Source organism: the organism of the source record quoted next, unplaced genomic scaffold (assembly GCF_019419815.1).
Source record: "Pyrus x bretschneideri cultivar Hongxiangsu unplaced genomic scaffold, Pyrus_bretschneideri_v1 Contig5, whole genome shotgun sequence".
Classification (NCBI taxonomy): Eukaryota; Viridiplantae; Streptophyta; class Magnoliopsida; order Rosales; family Rosaceae; genus Pyrus; species Pyrus x bretschneideri.
This window is the reverse complement of record NW_025999787.1, coordinates 11,608,152-11,623,482: the sequence shown is the minus strand read 5'-3', so window position 1 is coordinate 11,623,482 and position 15,331 is coordinate 11,608,152. Positions and strand designations below refer to the sequence as shown.

Below are 15,331 nucleotides of genomic sequence, written 5' to 3'. Positions count from 1 at the left end.
AGGATAAAAGGTCGACGGCAGTTTCTGCTAACGTGCTCAGTGGGTTTCTTTGTCTATTTACTTTTTAGGGTAAAATAGGAAGTCATGAGGCAAAACTTTTAAGTTGGGTGTTGCGAGATAATATTTGGGTTCAAATAAAATTTCCCAAACCTTAATCTCAAGCGGCAAAAAGCAAGCCTCAACCACCGCCACATCATCCGCGAAGGAAGAGATTGCCACAAATTGAAAAGTGCACCCGAACCAAAACTAGATTTGAAAGTGTTGCGCACAATCAATTCATCAAGAACAACAACATCCACAACCACACCTGAAAGGAAGGTCAAAAAACATACAGGAGGAGCGGGAGGGAAAACGGGATGTGTAAAACACCGTTGTTCCAACATGAATCGTTCCACACTTTGCCCAATTTTTTTGGAAATCTAGTTCAGCAATGGGCTGTGAGCGTTGGGTCTTGTGTCAAGATAGAGTCCAATATTCCGAGATCTAATTCATGATTATGGGTTGGAAAAAATGAGGGGTAGCAAGGGAGAGGTAGGAAAGAAGGGTGCGATGTGCGGATGGTTTTGCTTTGCTTTCTTTCTTAAAGAGAGAGAGAGAGAGAGAGAGAGAGAGAGCTGATTGAGGTAGTCATTAGAAGAAAAGTAAATATTTTTTACTTACTCTTTAATAGTTATTTTGCACCAGAGAATTTCTGGCTCACTTCGTACACAAAAATGTTTATTCGTCTTCTGGGCTGGGAGATTTAACTGGAACACTAAAGAGAGAGGTGGTTTGAAAGTTGTCAGGGACCATGAAAGATTCACCTTTGCTTGCATATTCTGAACAATTTGTACTCTCAGCTCCAATATCCAGTTTCCTGTTAAGAACAAGGACAAGAATTAAACATCACAAACCAAATCGAAAAAGAAAACGCAAAAAGAGTCATACCTTCTTCTAAGCCTTCTCTACATCAGATAGAGCTTGAATTGAACATTGTCCAGGAATTGGAAATATGCATATCTCCACGTCCTCTTGAGAAGCAAAGGGCAACAGAATCTCAAGAACCCTACAACGGATAACCCAACCCATAGACTTTGATCCTCATCATCGTCCAAATCCTGGTTGTTCTCATTCTCATCTGCATCATTGTCATTACTTGACAAGCACTGGTTTGGAAGTGGGGTGCCGCAAAGTTTTGGATTCCCTTTGAATGCAGACGCATTGAAGCCTTGGAGCTGAGTGCCAGCTGGTATTGATCCTTCAAGATTATTGTATGCAACAGTAAACGTAGACAAGAAATGGAGACTTGATAGTGATGATGGGATTTCACCTAACAGACGGTTACTGTTGAGTTCTAATCTCTCCAACTCTGTGAGGCTGGAAATTTGGTCTGGAATGTTGTCGGAGAAGTTGTTGATGCTTAGATCCAGTTATTGAAGAAATTGCAATTGGCCAATCTCAAAGGGTATGCTGCCACTTAAATTGTTGTTCCTGAGGGAGGTTACTCTTGGCATGTTGCTACATACTTGCACTGTGAAGACAGCATAGTTGCATTATTACCGCGTTTGAAGTGGATGGGCAACTCAAGTGAACAATGGCCTGTTTGATTCGCAGCCTTTTGTGATACTAACGCTTGTAGTCTGCAAAGCTCCCCTTGAAATTCACCTGAAATCAAGTTGTCACTCAACAACAAAAAGAAAAGACTCAAAAGAGTCCCAAACCAACCAGGTATTGTGCCAGTAGTGAGTCTGTTAAAAGACAAATCCAGGACTTCCAGTTTCCTGAACTCTGAAATCCATACAGGTATTTGACCTGTCATATGACAGCTATATAAATTGAAAACACAGATTTTGTAACCTGAAATCAACAGTTATATCCCCATCTGGCATTTCTTCACCTCGAAAATTTTCTGAAAGAAGGAGCACCCTAAGACTTTTGAAACCTGTAAATATCTTCATTGCCCCCGTGACATTGGTGAGTTTGTTACGAACAAGCGAGGGGAAGGTCAAGTTTTTCAATTGAAGAATCTCAGATTGGATTTGTCCCTCGAAATCATTTGTAGCCAGTCGAAGTGCTTTGAGGGACTTGCACGAGTAAAGGTTTATTGGCAAGATACCAGTGAGTGCATTATTTATAAAATCTAGTTTACTAAGTTGAGTAAGTTTAGAGAAATTGAGCGCAGTGATATTCCCACTAAAATGGTTGAATCCCAGGTTTATTTCAACAAGGTTTGTGCAGTTCATCAAAGATGGGGGCAGAGGCCTTCTAGATTGTTGTAATGAAGGTGCATGAGCTTTAATTTGGAGAGCTTCCCAACATTCTCACCGATGGGTCCGAAAAGGCTATTAGTAGATAATGAAATTTCTTGAAGGCCTGAGCATTGTAGATATCAGCAGGATGGAACTCTGAGAGAGTGTTGTCGCGAGCACAAAAGACCTCCAATAGTCCTAGAGGAATTGAGCCACTGAAAATATTGCAGGAGAAATCCAAGACTCAAAGCGAACAGGAAAGAAAACAAATGGAGGATGGTATTTGGCCAGTAAAATGATTATTGCTGACATTCAGACTGCTCAAATTCCAGGCATGCTGGAGGAATGAAGATGGAATTGTTCCGTTAAACTGATTGCTGGACAAATCCACCGTCCGGATATAACTTGATGATAGAGGTAATGGTAGTTTTCCAAATAAATGGTTTTCGCTCAAATCAAGGATCTGAAGGTGAGTCAAGGACAAAAAAATTTGAGCCTCAAGAGGACCGGAAAGCATATTGTGGGAGAGGTTGAGATGCGAAAGATGTGTGAGGTTTCCAATAGAGCGGGAAATGCATCCCTTGATACATTTGGAGGGCTACAACAAATGAGTTACCCTACCAAACATACCACAAGTGATGCCCTCCCGTCGGCAACAATCGTTGGAAGACCAGTTTAAACTAGAAGAGTCAATATCAAATGAAGACCGAAGAGAGTGTTGATCAATTTTTCGGCATACAGGGGTTGTGGAAATGCAACTTGAGACGAAAAATATGAAGAGGAGGCCATAAGAAATTGGAAGTGCCATGTCTGTATATTTGATTGCTCACAAGTTTGTTATATGTAACGCACTGCATTGTTTTGTTTTGTTTAGACTAAACCTAGCTCTGACTCCTACTAAGCCTAGGGTGCGTTTGTTGCACCAGACTACTTGTGAACTGGACTAATTTCAGGACTAAGTTAAACTGGCTTGGCTTAGACTAAATAGGATAAAAATAGTCAAGTGTTTGGTGCAGTGCCGCACTAAGCATCGGACTAAAACATTGAGCCAATTTTTTTGTTAATAGGAGAACAGGAAATTAAGAAAGAAATGCAACACCACATTGATCCAAATTCATCGTTTCCAATTTTTAGGATTGCAATCGATATGATATCAAAAGGTCCATAACTCTAGAATTAAACCCAAAATAAATAAAATTAAACCCAAACAAACAAAATTAAACCCAAAAAAAAAAATTAAAGAAATTTAACATCAAAACTAAATCCAGAACTAGAAACGATGATGGGCAGTGTAAAACACTAGAAAATGGAGATGAGCAAAGCATGCCGGTTATGACAAAGACCACACACTGTATATTCCTTCGAGAATAAGACTTTGAGGCCCTAACAAAATTAACCCAGAACTCAAAATTAAACCAAAAAAAAAAAAAAAGGAAATGAAAGAAATTAACATCAAAATTAAACCCTGAATTCCACCCTGCAACACCAATCCATAAGTTTTCCTACCAACCAAACAAAATTAACCCAGAACTCCAGAAGGTCCAAGAATGCTCTAGAGTGTGCGACTGCAGCGCTATTCCTTTCGATGCCTTCGACGACACCAAATCTTGGTCGTCGACGATTTCTTCTTCTTCGAGCTCGTCGTCATCCTCCCTCGACGATACCCAATCTTGGTCGCACAAAAGATGAAGGTGGTGACTCTTCTTCTTCGAGCTCGTCGTCGTCCTCCCTCGACGATACCCAATCTTGGTCGCACAAAAGATGAAGGTGGGTCACCGCCGACGGCTACGCAGAAGAAGACGGAACGTGGAGGGACTAGGGGGTTTAGCAAGCAAAAGTGGGGATTGGATGTCAGCCTAGTTTCCTTCTTCTAGTCCTTGCTAATACCAAGCGAAAGCTTGGGATTAGGCTGAGAGCTTTAGCGAAGCGCGCAGGGAATCATAGTCGAGGCGAGTCCCATTTATTTTAGTCCCACAACCTACCAAACGTAGGATTATAGTCCTACTTCAGGTAGTCCAAGCCAATCCCTCCTAAGGAGGTGTAACAAACATGCCCTAATGATGCGTTTGTTGTATCGAACTGTCTCGGATTGAACTAACTTCAGGAACTAAGCTGGACTGACTTAGAATAAACTAAGTTGGAATAGGTTAAGGCAGCGTCTGATGCAATGTTAGACTAAGAAGCAGGATAATGAAAACAATACTGTCACCATTTTGGTGTTTGCTCAGACTAGGACTACATTATTATTCTATTAATTGCTTTTTTATTAAAGATATTATTAAAATTAATAATATTGGATGAGAGTGAGACTCAATAAAAATACAAAAACCAAATTACTCACTCGAAGATGTCCCAATTGTTAGTCTTTATTGAAATCAACTTTGTAAATTGTAATAGTGATGTATTTTGGATGACACTAAACCAGCTAAGGTAAAATGGGTGAGATTGTAGTCGCTCACTAGTCAGCCACAGCCTTCGGTTTGGTTGTCAGTACTTAGAAGCATCTCTGAAATTGTTCTATAACACTGCCCCGAAATTGCAGTCTTCAATCCCTGCTTGCAAATCTCTCCCTACTACTGTGAAAAGGAGATAGCACAATTAAGATGATAGAACTGAACCAAAGCGATAAACTATAAGCTTCGGTGAAATCAAATGGCAGCTGAAGAGTAAGAAATAAACAAGAATAAAAATAATCACCATCCTCATCTCATGAATATCAATGCACCAAGAAACAAATACAAATCATTCAAAAATAAAAATAAACCTCAGGTTTATAGGTTTACATAAATGCAAGATGACATTTATGTAAACCTGTGTGGATGATGGAGAACATTAGTTGTTATTATATTGTAGTTGATAAAAGCTATCTTTCTTCTTGTAATTCATTTGTAAATTTATACGAGTACCTTAGGTTTATGTATTACCATCACCCAGCTTTAAACCATATAAACCGGTGTAGTTGACTGATTTTGTAATGTAAAAGATTGAAAATCAAGATGAAATTTAGAAGTCAAGATAAGTGGGAAGGGGATGCAAGATGAGTGGAAGTCACAAAGCAGATAGCTTTTCATATGACCTCACAGGTTTACAACTAGAACAGTAGAGGCACTTGAAAAAGGTTAAGGATGCAATCCAATATCACCATAAGTTTGAGTTTACAACTAGAACAGTAGAAGCACTTGAAACTAGGATGATAAGATGGTAACTTCATTCAGGTTAATCAAACATTTTAGCTAGCAGCAAGTGAAGGCTCGATACCAAAGTCATAAACTATGATTTTAAAGCACATTTCAGCCAACAAAACCCAGAGTACTCATGTCAAATATTAACAGCCAAAACCCAGAGTACACATGATAAACTATAATTCATTGATGGGAATGAAACATCTGAGAAAATATGAACTCAACAACCAAACCCAGTGTACTCATGTCAAATATTAACAACAAAGGAATTTGTGTATGTATGTCAAGACTCAAGAATCAAATTAAAAATACCACCCAGGATAAAAATCAATCAGGGAATTTCCGATTGATTTATCACCCAAATAGAACAAAAGAATTAGAATGGCCCGAGAAGATTAACAAAACATCTACAGACCATCTACAGCTCCACTCAATACATAAATTTAACTTACAGTATAGTTCTTCATCCTCTGGAATATGGCTCTGCTTGTCAGTACTGCACTTATGATCACACTTAGCCCTGGTTCAGTGAGAACAACATCTGAAGCACCTCTTGCAGCATCAGTAGCATCAGCTACAGCTATACCAATATCTGCTTTTTTCAAAGCAGGAGCGTAATTGACACCATTCCCAGTCATTCCACAGATGTTCTTCCTCTCTTGCAGCCTCTTTACAATTTCATATTTGTGTTCTATAATATTAAAAAGACGTGTTAGATCAATATCAAAATAAAAATGAAACAAAAAAAATCTAAATAAAAAGTGGACAATTGTGATAGTGTCGCCAAACAAGTAGGCAGAGCAACATGCCCATGAATCTAGGCTGAATTTAAACCAATAACAATGAATTTGGAAATGCAAACTACTACCAAGAAATGTGAGGTTTATAACTTCTCATTAAAGAGCTTGCATGTTTAATTAGAAAGCGGAAAGGACAACGAAACTCCGGTAGAACCCACCAGGAAATACTCCAGCAAATCCATCAGCCTTCTCAATCAACTCGTCCACAGGGAGGGAAGCTATGGCTGCATCCTTGTCTTGGCCAAGCAATGCGGAAGATGGGTACATGTTTGTTCCCATACCAAGCCTCTTTCCAGTTTCCTTGCCAATGGCAACCTGATCCCCTGCACAACAGGAACACAAATTATACTGAATGAGTAAAGCATCGAAATTCCCCAGGCAGGAGAAAAATAGGAGGGACTATATGTAGCCATGGTGTAATACACAGTTTTTAAGGGGAAATGAAGCTTTGCACTGTCGTGCCTGGGAGGATCAAATAATGGCAATAAACCAACGGACTGCCATGGTGTCCAGGGACTCTTTTGTTTTCTCCAGTACTTGCTGGAGATAAATCAATGACAGAAATATCAGAAATTCAGTTGACACAGCAATAAAAAATATCACCCAAAAAAAAAAGGCTAATGGGTTATAGATCAGAAAGGGATGCTTTTGCATGCTCAGAAGATTGTTAAAAGGCCATAAAATGGTGATTTTTATGAGCAGGGAACGAAGAAAAAATTGCAATCGACTTCCAAAAACTTAGCAATTAGATCACATAAGGAAAAACAGCAGATACATTGGGCAGCAATCAATTCAAAAACTACCCAATCACAGAACACAAACGCACCCAATCACAAAACACAAACCCACAAAAACGCACCTAATTTTTGTGCTAGAAATTCAAAATTTCCAGAGATTTCGAGCATAAAACAACGCAATCGATCAAAACCCAATAATTATTACGATCAGCAAAACAAAATTGAAGAAATTGATCGTCGGATTCAGAATTTACCAGACGAGAACAAGGATGAGGGAGCAGGACGAGGATGACGGAGTAGAACGAGCACGAACAGGATGAGGGAGCAACTGTCTCGTAGATGGTCTTAGCAATCCGGTGATATTGGAGGGTTCTCGGTAAGAACTTCTAAGGAAGGGGTTAGTCGGAGCGAGTCCGACTTAATCCCATTAAACATAATTCTTATGTCAAACAAACACAAGATTACACTAACAATTAATTCTATCGAGTCCAATGAGAGCTAGTGAGCCCAAACAAACACATTCTAAACCAAAAATGCCCTTGAACGAGAGAATAGAAACGAAGAAATAATTATGGGGTGGTGGGTTACATTCGTGAGATGGTTTCAACGCACCATATCAGGACAACCCAAACTTGGTGGTGAGCATGTTGAGGCCTCGTTTGGCAAACTTTATAGCGAACCGGATAAGATAAATAATACAGACACAAATGTTTGATGTAGTTTTGCACTAAATAGTACTCAGATTAATTAAATTGGGCTCATATCCTTATATGGTATATACCTGCTAAATTGTCGAACTGAAAACCTATGTATTATTAGTCAGGTAAAAAAACCACGATGTGTTTTCCCGCTCTCTCCCGTTGCATCCCTCTCTCTCGCATCGTGCACATGACTCATGCCCGTTGCCGTCGATCAGCCGTCATCTCCGTCAAGATTTCTTCTTCTTCTTCTTTCTGTTCAGCTCTAAATTTTTGGTGAAGTTACATTTCCTTTCAAAATTAAGGTTTTGAACCCCAAAATTTAAATTCTGTGAAATTACTTAAAGTTGGACAAAATTTAAATTCTGTGAAATTAATTAGGGTTGGAAGATGAACTTTCTTGGCTGAATTTCTGTGGTTGCAACGGCCCACCACGATGTAAATTCAATTAATCAATTTCCTTGACAGGATATGAAACCCAACGACCTGCAAGTTCCTCTTTCGCCAGAATCTGGAGTTGGATCTCACCGTCGGCTGCGCTTGATTCCGCACCTTCATAGTGCTTCGATTTGCCATGAATCCACACCATAACTTTTCTGGGTTGAGTGAAGAAGATCAATGACAACTGATTGTTTGCAGAAGATTAACTACAAAGAAAGGGCAATGCCCCTTTTCAGATTATTCTATCAATTTTTTTCCTTTCTTTTTTTCATTTTATTTACAATTTTTTTTCTTAAAACTAGTATGGACATTGTTTTTCGTTTTTAGTCCGATTCTACATCAAACGTCTGATTAATTTAGTCAGTACTATTCGATGTAGAAGTTATCTTATCCAACTAAAACAGTCATTACAGTCCGAGCTGCCAAACAAATGAGAGTTTTGTGACTCTCGAATTTGAAAAAATTGATGGTGGTATTTTTTTATTATTATTAATGATTAGTATAGTGGTTTCATATAGATGCAACTTATTCCGAGATTAGACAGAGCAATACAGTTACGACCTGAAAACTTATTAGTGAGTGGGCTTTTAGGTTCAACTTATAAACAAGATAAATGATTTCCGAAAGGTTTTTTGTGAAATATTGTGTTATTTTATATATTGAAGACATTATGATTTATGTGTTTTGTGAACATTATTATGGCATGATCATACATCTTTTATTAGCTCATCATGTATGCTTAAACATGTGTCTATAGTAGATCACGACCAACTTCACGTGTATGCTTATAATGAATTAAGAATAATGTGGTTCAAATTTGCCTTTAGGAATAATCGAAACTAAGACCTCTCACTTGCAAGTAAATAAGAATACTACTAGATTGTAGTGGCAATATACATGTATTCTTTGAATTAACTGGTTTAATATTAATGGCTTAGTTTTCATATTTATACGTATGGTCCCAAAATTTATGAGTTTTACAGCGAGGAATTATGGGTAATGCTAGGGAGACAAAATTATGTAAACTAAATGACATATAAATTGATGATTGAATTTATTACTTAAACGTTGATAAACGTGCTTATTTCTATTGGTAACATAACATTTTCATTTATAAATTTTATCTACAAATTTAATCTCTCCAATATTACCACGATTATTATGTTTAGAAAAACAAGGTTTTAGAAAACTATCCCAAGTCCAAGTGTAGGAGAAATTTTTAGTTATGACGAGAATATGGTTGGTCCATCACGTGTTTTTATGCAAATGGTGAAAACATTTAATTTTTAAGTTATTAAGCTTTTAACATACATAACCCACTATTTCTGAGAATCTATCAGCTGACAGGATTTTGTTGGTGGGTTCTTCTGCAGGTATAATATTTTTGAATTTTTATGCTCTTTTAGAATATGTTTCTGCAATTTTTATTGGATTAAGCATGCTGGTTATAAATTAAAGGGGGTGTTTTTATGTGGGTAGTTGATTCTTGATTAATCGGTTTAAGTGGATGATTTTTTTGGATCTATGGATTGTGTATTAGTTTGTGGAGAGTTTTTGTCAAAATTTAATACCAAATTTCATAAATGTCATATTTTATAAAATCTTTCAAAAATATCACAAAATTCACTTAAATAGACTTAAATACCTTTAAAATTAAAACCAAATAAACAAAACTAAATTCAATGAATTAAACCCTCAAAATTAAAACCAAATAAACATAAATCAAAGAATTTTAATTCAGTTTGCATGATTCTTTGGGTTGTTTGGCCGGAGAGAAATTCTAGTGTGTGAAAAGGCAAGATCAGTCACCCACTTGATGTTGTTCAGCGGGCTATTGCATGGTTACAGGAATGTATGGCAACTGTCCCTCGCTCGCCGTCGTTGCGGCAACTGTTGCAGCATCGGTAGAGACTCCTAGAGAGGGTTAGGTTAAGGTGAACGTGGATGGAGCTACAAGGTTAGAGAATAGTGTGTGAGGAAATCGACAACGAATCTGCATATATCCGCCATATTGGTATGTTCGATCATTCACTTGATCTTTCAGAAATTGATCAATAAGGTCTCCATGAATTTTCACTCCAACAAACTTGCACAAGTTTGATATTACCAATTTCGCTAACGGCCTCGCACTTTGAACAAAATTGCCAAGGAGATCTATTCAAGTGTTAGGTTTTGAATTTGGAGGGTATCTAGATCTATTCACATGAATGTTCTGCTATATTTGAAATTTTTTATAAAAAATGACATTTATGAAATTAGATGTTAAATTTTGACTATGAATGATAAATGCTCGTCTCGCATCACCAAACGAACAATGAAGAGGCGATGGTAATTTTGTAAATAAAGCGAAATCCGAACCCAATCAGCCCATTGGCAAACTCACAAATAAAAAGAAATTGAGGCAAAATTGCACAGTACCATCCCCCCCTCAGGGCGGCGCCCGGGGTGGTTCTCTAGACTAAAGTAAGCACCGTTTTGTGCAGTATATACATCTTCTGGAAGCATATGAACATTGTTAAGTTGCAACTTGCAAGCTTTTCAATGGATCAATATATAATATTTGTCTGCAATTTCCCAATATCTTCAAGGTCGCGTAAAGATTCTTTTATGTGTTAATCCATGGATTTGAAGAGGTTTTGTTTCGTTTGATTTGACTTCAGTAGTAAACAACAAACAAAATACTTCACAAAGTCACCTACAGGGAATTAAATAATTTTGCATGTTGATTAAATTTTTCTTTGTAAAATGTGTTGGTTTGACTTCTTACAATGACTTTTCAAGTGCCCACAGGCATTTAGATTACAATTTTTTTTTTTCCTTTTTGGGTGCAAGCAATAAAGGGAGAACCAAACTTAGGACTTTGAGTGAAACAGTAAATATTCTTGTGGACCAATATTATATAATTTTATGGTTTTGTCTGCAATTTTCCAATACCTTCACGGTCGCGTAAAGAATCTTTATGTGTTAAATCTAATGGATTTGAGGAGGTTTTGATTGGTTTGATTTGACTTTAGTAGTAAACAACAAACAATAGACTTCAAAGAGTCACTTGTCAGGGAATTAAATATTTTGCATTTTGATTAAATTTTCTTTGAAAAACGGGTTGGTTTGACTTCTAACAATGACTTTTAAAGTGCCTAAATGCATTTAGATTACAATTTTCCTTTTTCCTTTTTGGATGCGAGCAACAGAGACTCACATGTAAAACTTTGAGTGCAACGGTAAATATTCTTAATCATTTGAGCTACAAGTTCTTTACGAGATTAGATTTTTAAAAATTACAAAAAGAGAGAGAAAAAATGACTTTCTTTAACGCTACATAAAGGTGAGGGAAAATAAATTTTGAGACAGTTTAATTTTTTCGGTTCTTGTCTTAGGAAAGGAGAAGAGCGAGACTTGAAGTTTTTGTGCAAGAGCAAGTAACGTGCCCTACTACTAATATAAAATGGTCAACAACTTGTATATCAAGTAGCAACTTCAGATATCACTTTCAACATCTGGCTATTTTTCAAAGTGTTTGAATATGATTTCTAATGCGAATTTAATTTTTTATGTATGCCCTCCCGTTTTCTTTTTAATCCAATTTTTTATGAGATGTGATATCCACACATTCTATTTTACTTCTCACATACTTTTTTAATTTTCGGCCGTCGGATCAAATGAATTGAAGAAGATCAACGAACAGAAATTATCAAGATGTGTGTGAGAAGTAAAATAGGATATGTGGATAGCACACCCCTTTCTTATTAATATTTGTAAGAAAAGGCAACTATTTATTCAACGGAGAATTATAAATAATTATAAGGTAGATTACGGAAAACTCGATCACCAAGAATGCTTAAATTCTTGACAAATTAAACGGCAGCCTGCAAGTGAATTTTCAAGTGACTATTTCGGTATTCTATCCTGACGAAATTCGAAGACATTTGCGTATGAATTTAGTTAGGAAAGTTGGATGCATGTTTAACCCCTTAATGTTAATTCCCTTTCTTTTTTACTCAGTTGTTAGATTGTTTGTATGCAGCAGCAATGTGGTTAATAAGTCCTTTATTTCTCACTGAAAAATTACACTGATCAACATATGAAGCGATCTTTAACATCGGAGAGGAACTGGAAATACGCATATCGCCACGACGTGATCAAAGCTAAAGAGCCACAAACTCCCCAAAATCCTACAATGAAACCAAGAGCCACTGAAATATAAAACCATGGAATTTCATTCCCATTGCCATGCACATCTTCCATGTTCTTGGTTGCATTATCACTTGTGTTCTGCTGGCATTTGTTTGGAAGCGGGGAACCGCAAAGTCCCGGGTTGCCCTCAAAGGCAGTGGCATCGAAGCCTTGGATCTGAGTGCCTAACGGTACTTGTCCTTGGAGGTTATTGTATGCAACACTAAGTGAAGCCAAGAAATGAAGACTTGATAGTGAAGCTGGGATTCCGCCCGACAGATGGTTTCTTGAGAGGTCTAGTCTCTCCAAGTTTGTGAGGTTAGATACCTGGTCCGGAATGCTGCCAACGATGTTGTTGACGCTGAGATCCAGCTCGTGAAGGTTTTGCAACTGGCCTATCTCAACGGGAATGTTGCCACTTAGACTGTTATTCCGGATGTAAATTGCTCGCGGCAATTTGGACAAATAGTTGTACTGCAGAGCTGTGACAGATGCATTTGTTCGCTGCGTGTTGATAGGTAGCTCGACATCACCACTATCTGTTTGAGCGGCAGGCTTCTCGGATACAAGAGCTTGTAGTGAGAAAAGCTCCTTTGGAAGTCCCCCAGAAAGTGAGTTGTTGTTCAAGCTTATGAAGAAAAGACTGGGAAGACTTCCCAACCAAGGAGGTATTGAGCCTGTGAGTCTGTTGGAAGACAAATCAAGGGCTTCGAGTTTCTTGAGCTTTGACATCCACACCGGAATATGACCTTTAAGTTGGCAGTCCGATAAGCCAAAAAGGCGGAGATTTTGAAACCCAGAACCAATCATAGCATCACCATCCGGCAGTTCTTCACCTATAAAATTATGTGGAAGCATGACCACCCTGAGACTTTTGAAACGCATCAATATATGCAGAGCGCCGGTGACATTGGTGAGTCTGTTGCTACCAAGTGCGAGGAAGGATAGGTATTTCAACGAAACAATCTCGGGCTGTATTTGTCCCTCTAGATAATTACCGCTCAGGCGAACTGCTTTCAGAAACTTGCATGAATAAAGGCTTTTTGGCATGACACCGGAGAAGTAATTGCTCCCAAGATCAAGCTTGATAAGTTGATCAAGTTTGGAAAAATCTAGCTCCGAGATATTTCCATCTAAATGGTTGGATTCAAGATTGAGTTCAATAAGGTTTGTGCAATTCATCAAAGATGGGGGCAGAGGACCTTCAAGATTGTTGAAATGAAGGAGCATGATTTTTAATTTGGAGAGCTTCCCGATATGGAGAGGAAGTGCGCCACTCAAATGATTGAAGTAAATCTCTAGGATTGTGAGACTTGTGAGATTGACAACGTTGTCACTAATGTGACCGAAAAGCTGATTGGAAGGTAACGAAATTTCGTGAAGCGCTTGGGCTTTGAAGAGATCACTAGGAAGAGTCCCAGAGAGAGTATTAAAGCCTGCGCGAAAGATTTCCAATTTCAAACAGTTTCCTAGTCCGAGAGGAATTGAGCCATTGAAATCGTTGTGGGAGAAATCCAAGACTCTGACCGAAGAGGAACGAAGACAAATGGAGGAAGGTAATTTGCCAGTAAAATGATTTTTACTGACATTCAAGCTGCTCAAACTCCAGGCATGCTGGAGCAATGAAGATGGAATTGTTCCATTGAATTGATTGTTCGACAAATCCACTATTTGAATGTAACTAGATGATAGAAGCAATGGTACTTCTCCAGAGAGAAGGTTATAGCTCAAATCAAGAATTTCAAGGCGACTCAAGGACAACAATAGTCCAGCTTCAAGAGGACCGGAAAGCAGATTGTGGGAGAGATTGAGGTGCGAAAGATGTGTGAGGTTTCCAAGAGAACAAGAAACGCCTCCTTGGAGCCGTTTAGAGGGCAACAAAACATGTGTTACCCTACCATCGGCATCACAAGCGATGCCTTCCCAGTGACAACAATCACTGGAAGACCAATTTAAACGAGAAGAGGACATATTGAAAGATGACAAAAGAGAGTTGTGATCTGCCTTGTTGCAAGCATGGTTTGTAGAAACGAAAGCACAGAACACAAAAAACAGGAAAGGGACTCCATAAGGCATTATATGACTAGGTTCCGGCATGGCGTTTTTCGCTATGGCTGTACCGGAGTTATATTGCTCACGTCGTTTCGGGGGTATATATACACTCCTTTGTTTGAACCAAAGGAGGTAGAAATTAACAAAGGGAAGAAGGTAATTAGGTAATGGTTTGTATTCTTGTGCTCGGTGTTTGAATTTCTCAGTCTGCGCTAAATAGAGACTTGAGTGAAATGGGACGTCATTGACAATGGAGGGTGTCTAAGCATGGGTTGGCAGCAACGTAATAGAATGTCTACATTGACTTTTCGCTTGTGCTTTTGGAAGAGCTAAGAACATTTTTGTCTTGAAACATTTTGTTTGATAAAAATTTTAAAAGCCCTTTGAGTGTGAAGTAGAAGCATTTTTAATCACTTTGACAATTTTTTTTATGCAATCAAGTTAAGGAAATTCAATTAAATAGGAGAGTTGTGTAGTTAAGTATAAGAACTAGAAGTGAGAGGCTCATTAATGAATTAATTTAGTGAATTGTCCATGATTTAACAACGTGTAAGTACTCTTACATGAAAGAGAATGTTACTTGCTCGATTTTTCCTTTTTAAAATTTAAATATCGTTCTTATAAAAAGAAATGATACAGTTACCCGTAATAATTATGTAATATAACATGATGTAGACCTATCATCCATTGACTTATTTCATGATTATATTTTTTTTCTCTGTCTAGGCTTTGAAATTTCAAATCTATAATAATAAAATATGGAGAATGCTTTGAAATTGCACTGACATCACATGCCACTTACCTAAGTTGTTTTTTCTTCGCTTGCCAGATTGGACTCAATGGGTTTACTTAAGTCATGATCAAAGTAAATTGATGGAGCATTTGTTTATCTTTTTTGCTGGGTAAGATGCTTTATAATATGTTATAGTTACACTAACGCAGAATAGGAAAAACGGCATGTTGAGAATAGTTTCACATTGATGGCAGCGGGATCTTGTAAGAGCTTATAAGTAAGTTAGG

At 37.8% G+C, this 15,331-nt stretch overlaps 2 protein-coding genes and 1 pseudogene across 5 annotated transcripts; all 3 read right to left on the bottom strand.

The window, feature by feature from the left end:
• Positions 1–595: 595 nt before the first annotated feature.
• Positions 596–4,453, bottom strand: LOC108868429 (annotated as a pseudogene).
• A 123-nt stretch (positions 4,454–4,576) lies between these two features.
• Positions 4,577–7,540, bottom strand: LOC103965264 (plasma membrane ATPase 2). Of its 4 annotated transcripts, none has more exons than XM_048569106.1 (5): positions 7,202–7,537; positions 6,634–6,750; positions 6,369–6,533; positions 5,863–6,101; positions 4,577–4,804 (listed from the first exon to the last, which is right to left on the bottom strand). In XM_048569106.1, exons 3-5 carry the CDS (start codon positions 6,487–6,489, stop codon positions 4,802–4,804), a joined length of 363 nt encoding a protein of 120 aa, XP_048425063.1. In that variant the 5' UTR covers positions 6,490–6,533; positions 6,634–6,750; positions 7,202–7,537; the 3' UTR covers positions 4,577–4,801. The 4 variants fall into 4 exon arrangements, with proteins under 4 accessions (XP_048425063.1, XP_009376574.2, XP_048425064.1 ...); XM_009378299.2 differs by having other exon boundaries at positions 6,673–6,750; XM_048569107.1 differs by lacking the exon at positions 6,634–6,750 and having other exon boundaries at positions 4,577–4,801; positions 7,202–7,540.
• Positions 7,541–12,118: 4,578 nt separating this feature from the next.
• Positions 12,119–14,356, bottom strand: LOC103965249 (receptor-like protein 3). Its single transcript, XM_018651556.2, has one exon. The coding sequence runs from the start codon at positions 14,354–14,356 to the stop codon at positions 12,161–12,163; it is 2,196 nt and encodes a 731-aa protein (XP_018507072.2). The 3' UTR covers positions 12,119–12,160.
• Positions 14,357–15,331: the final 975 nt, after the last annotated feature.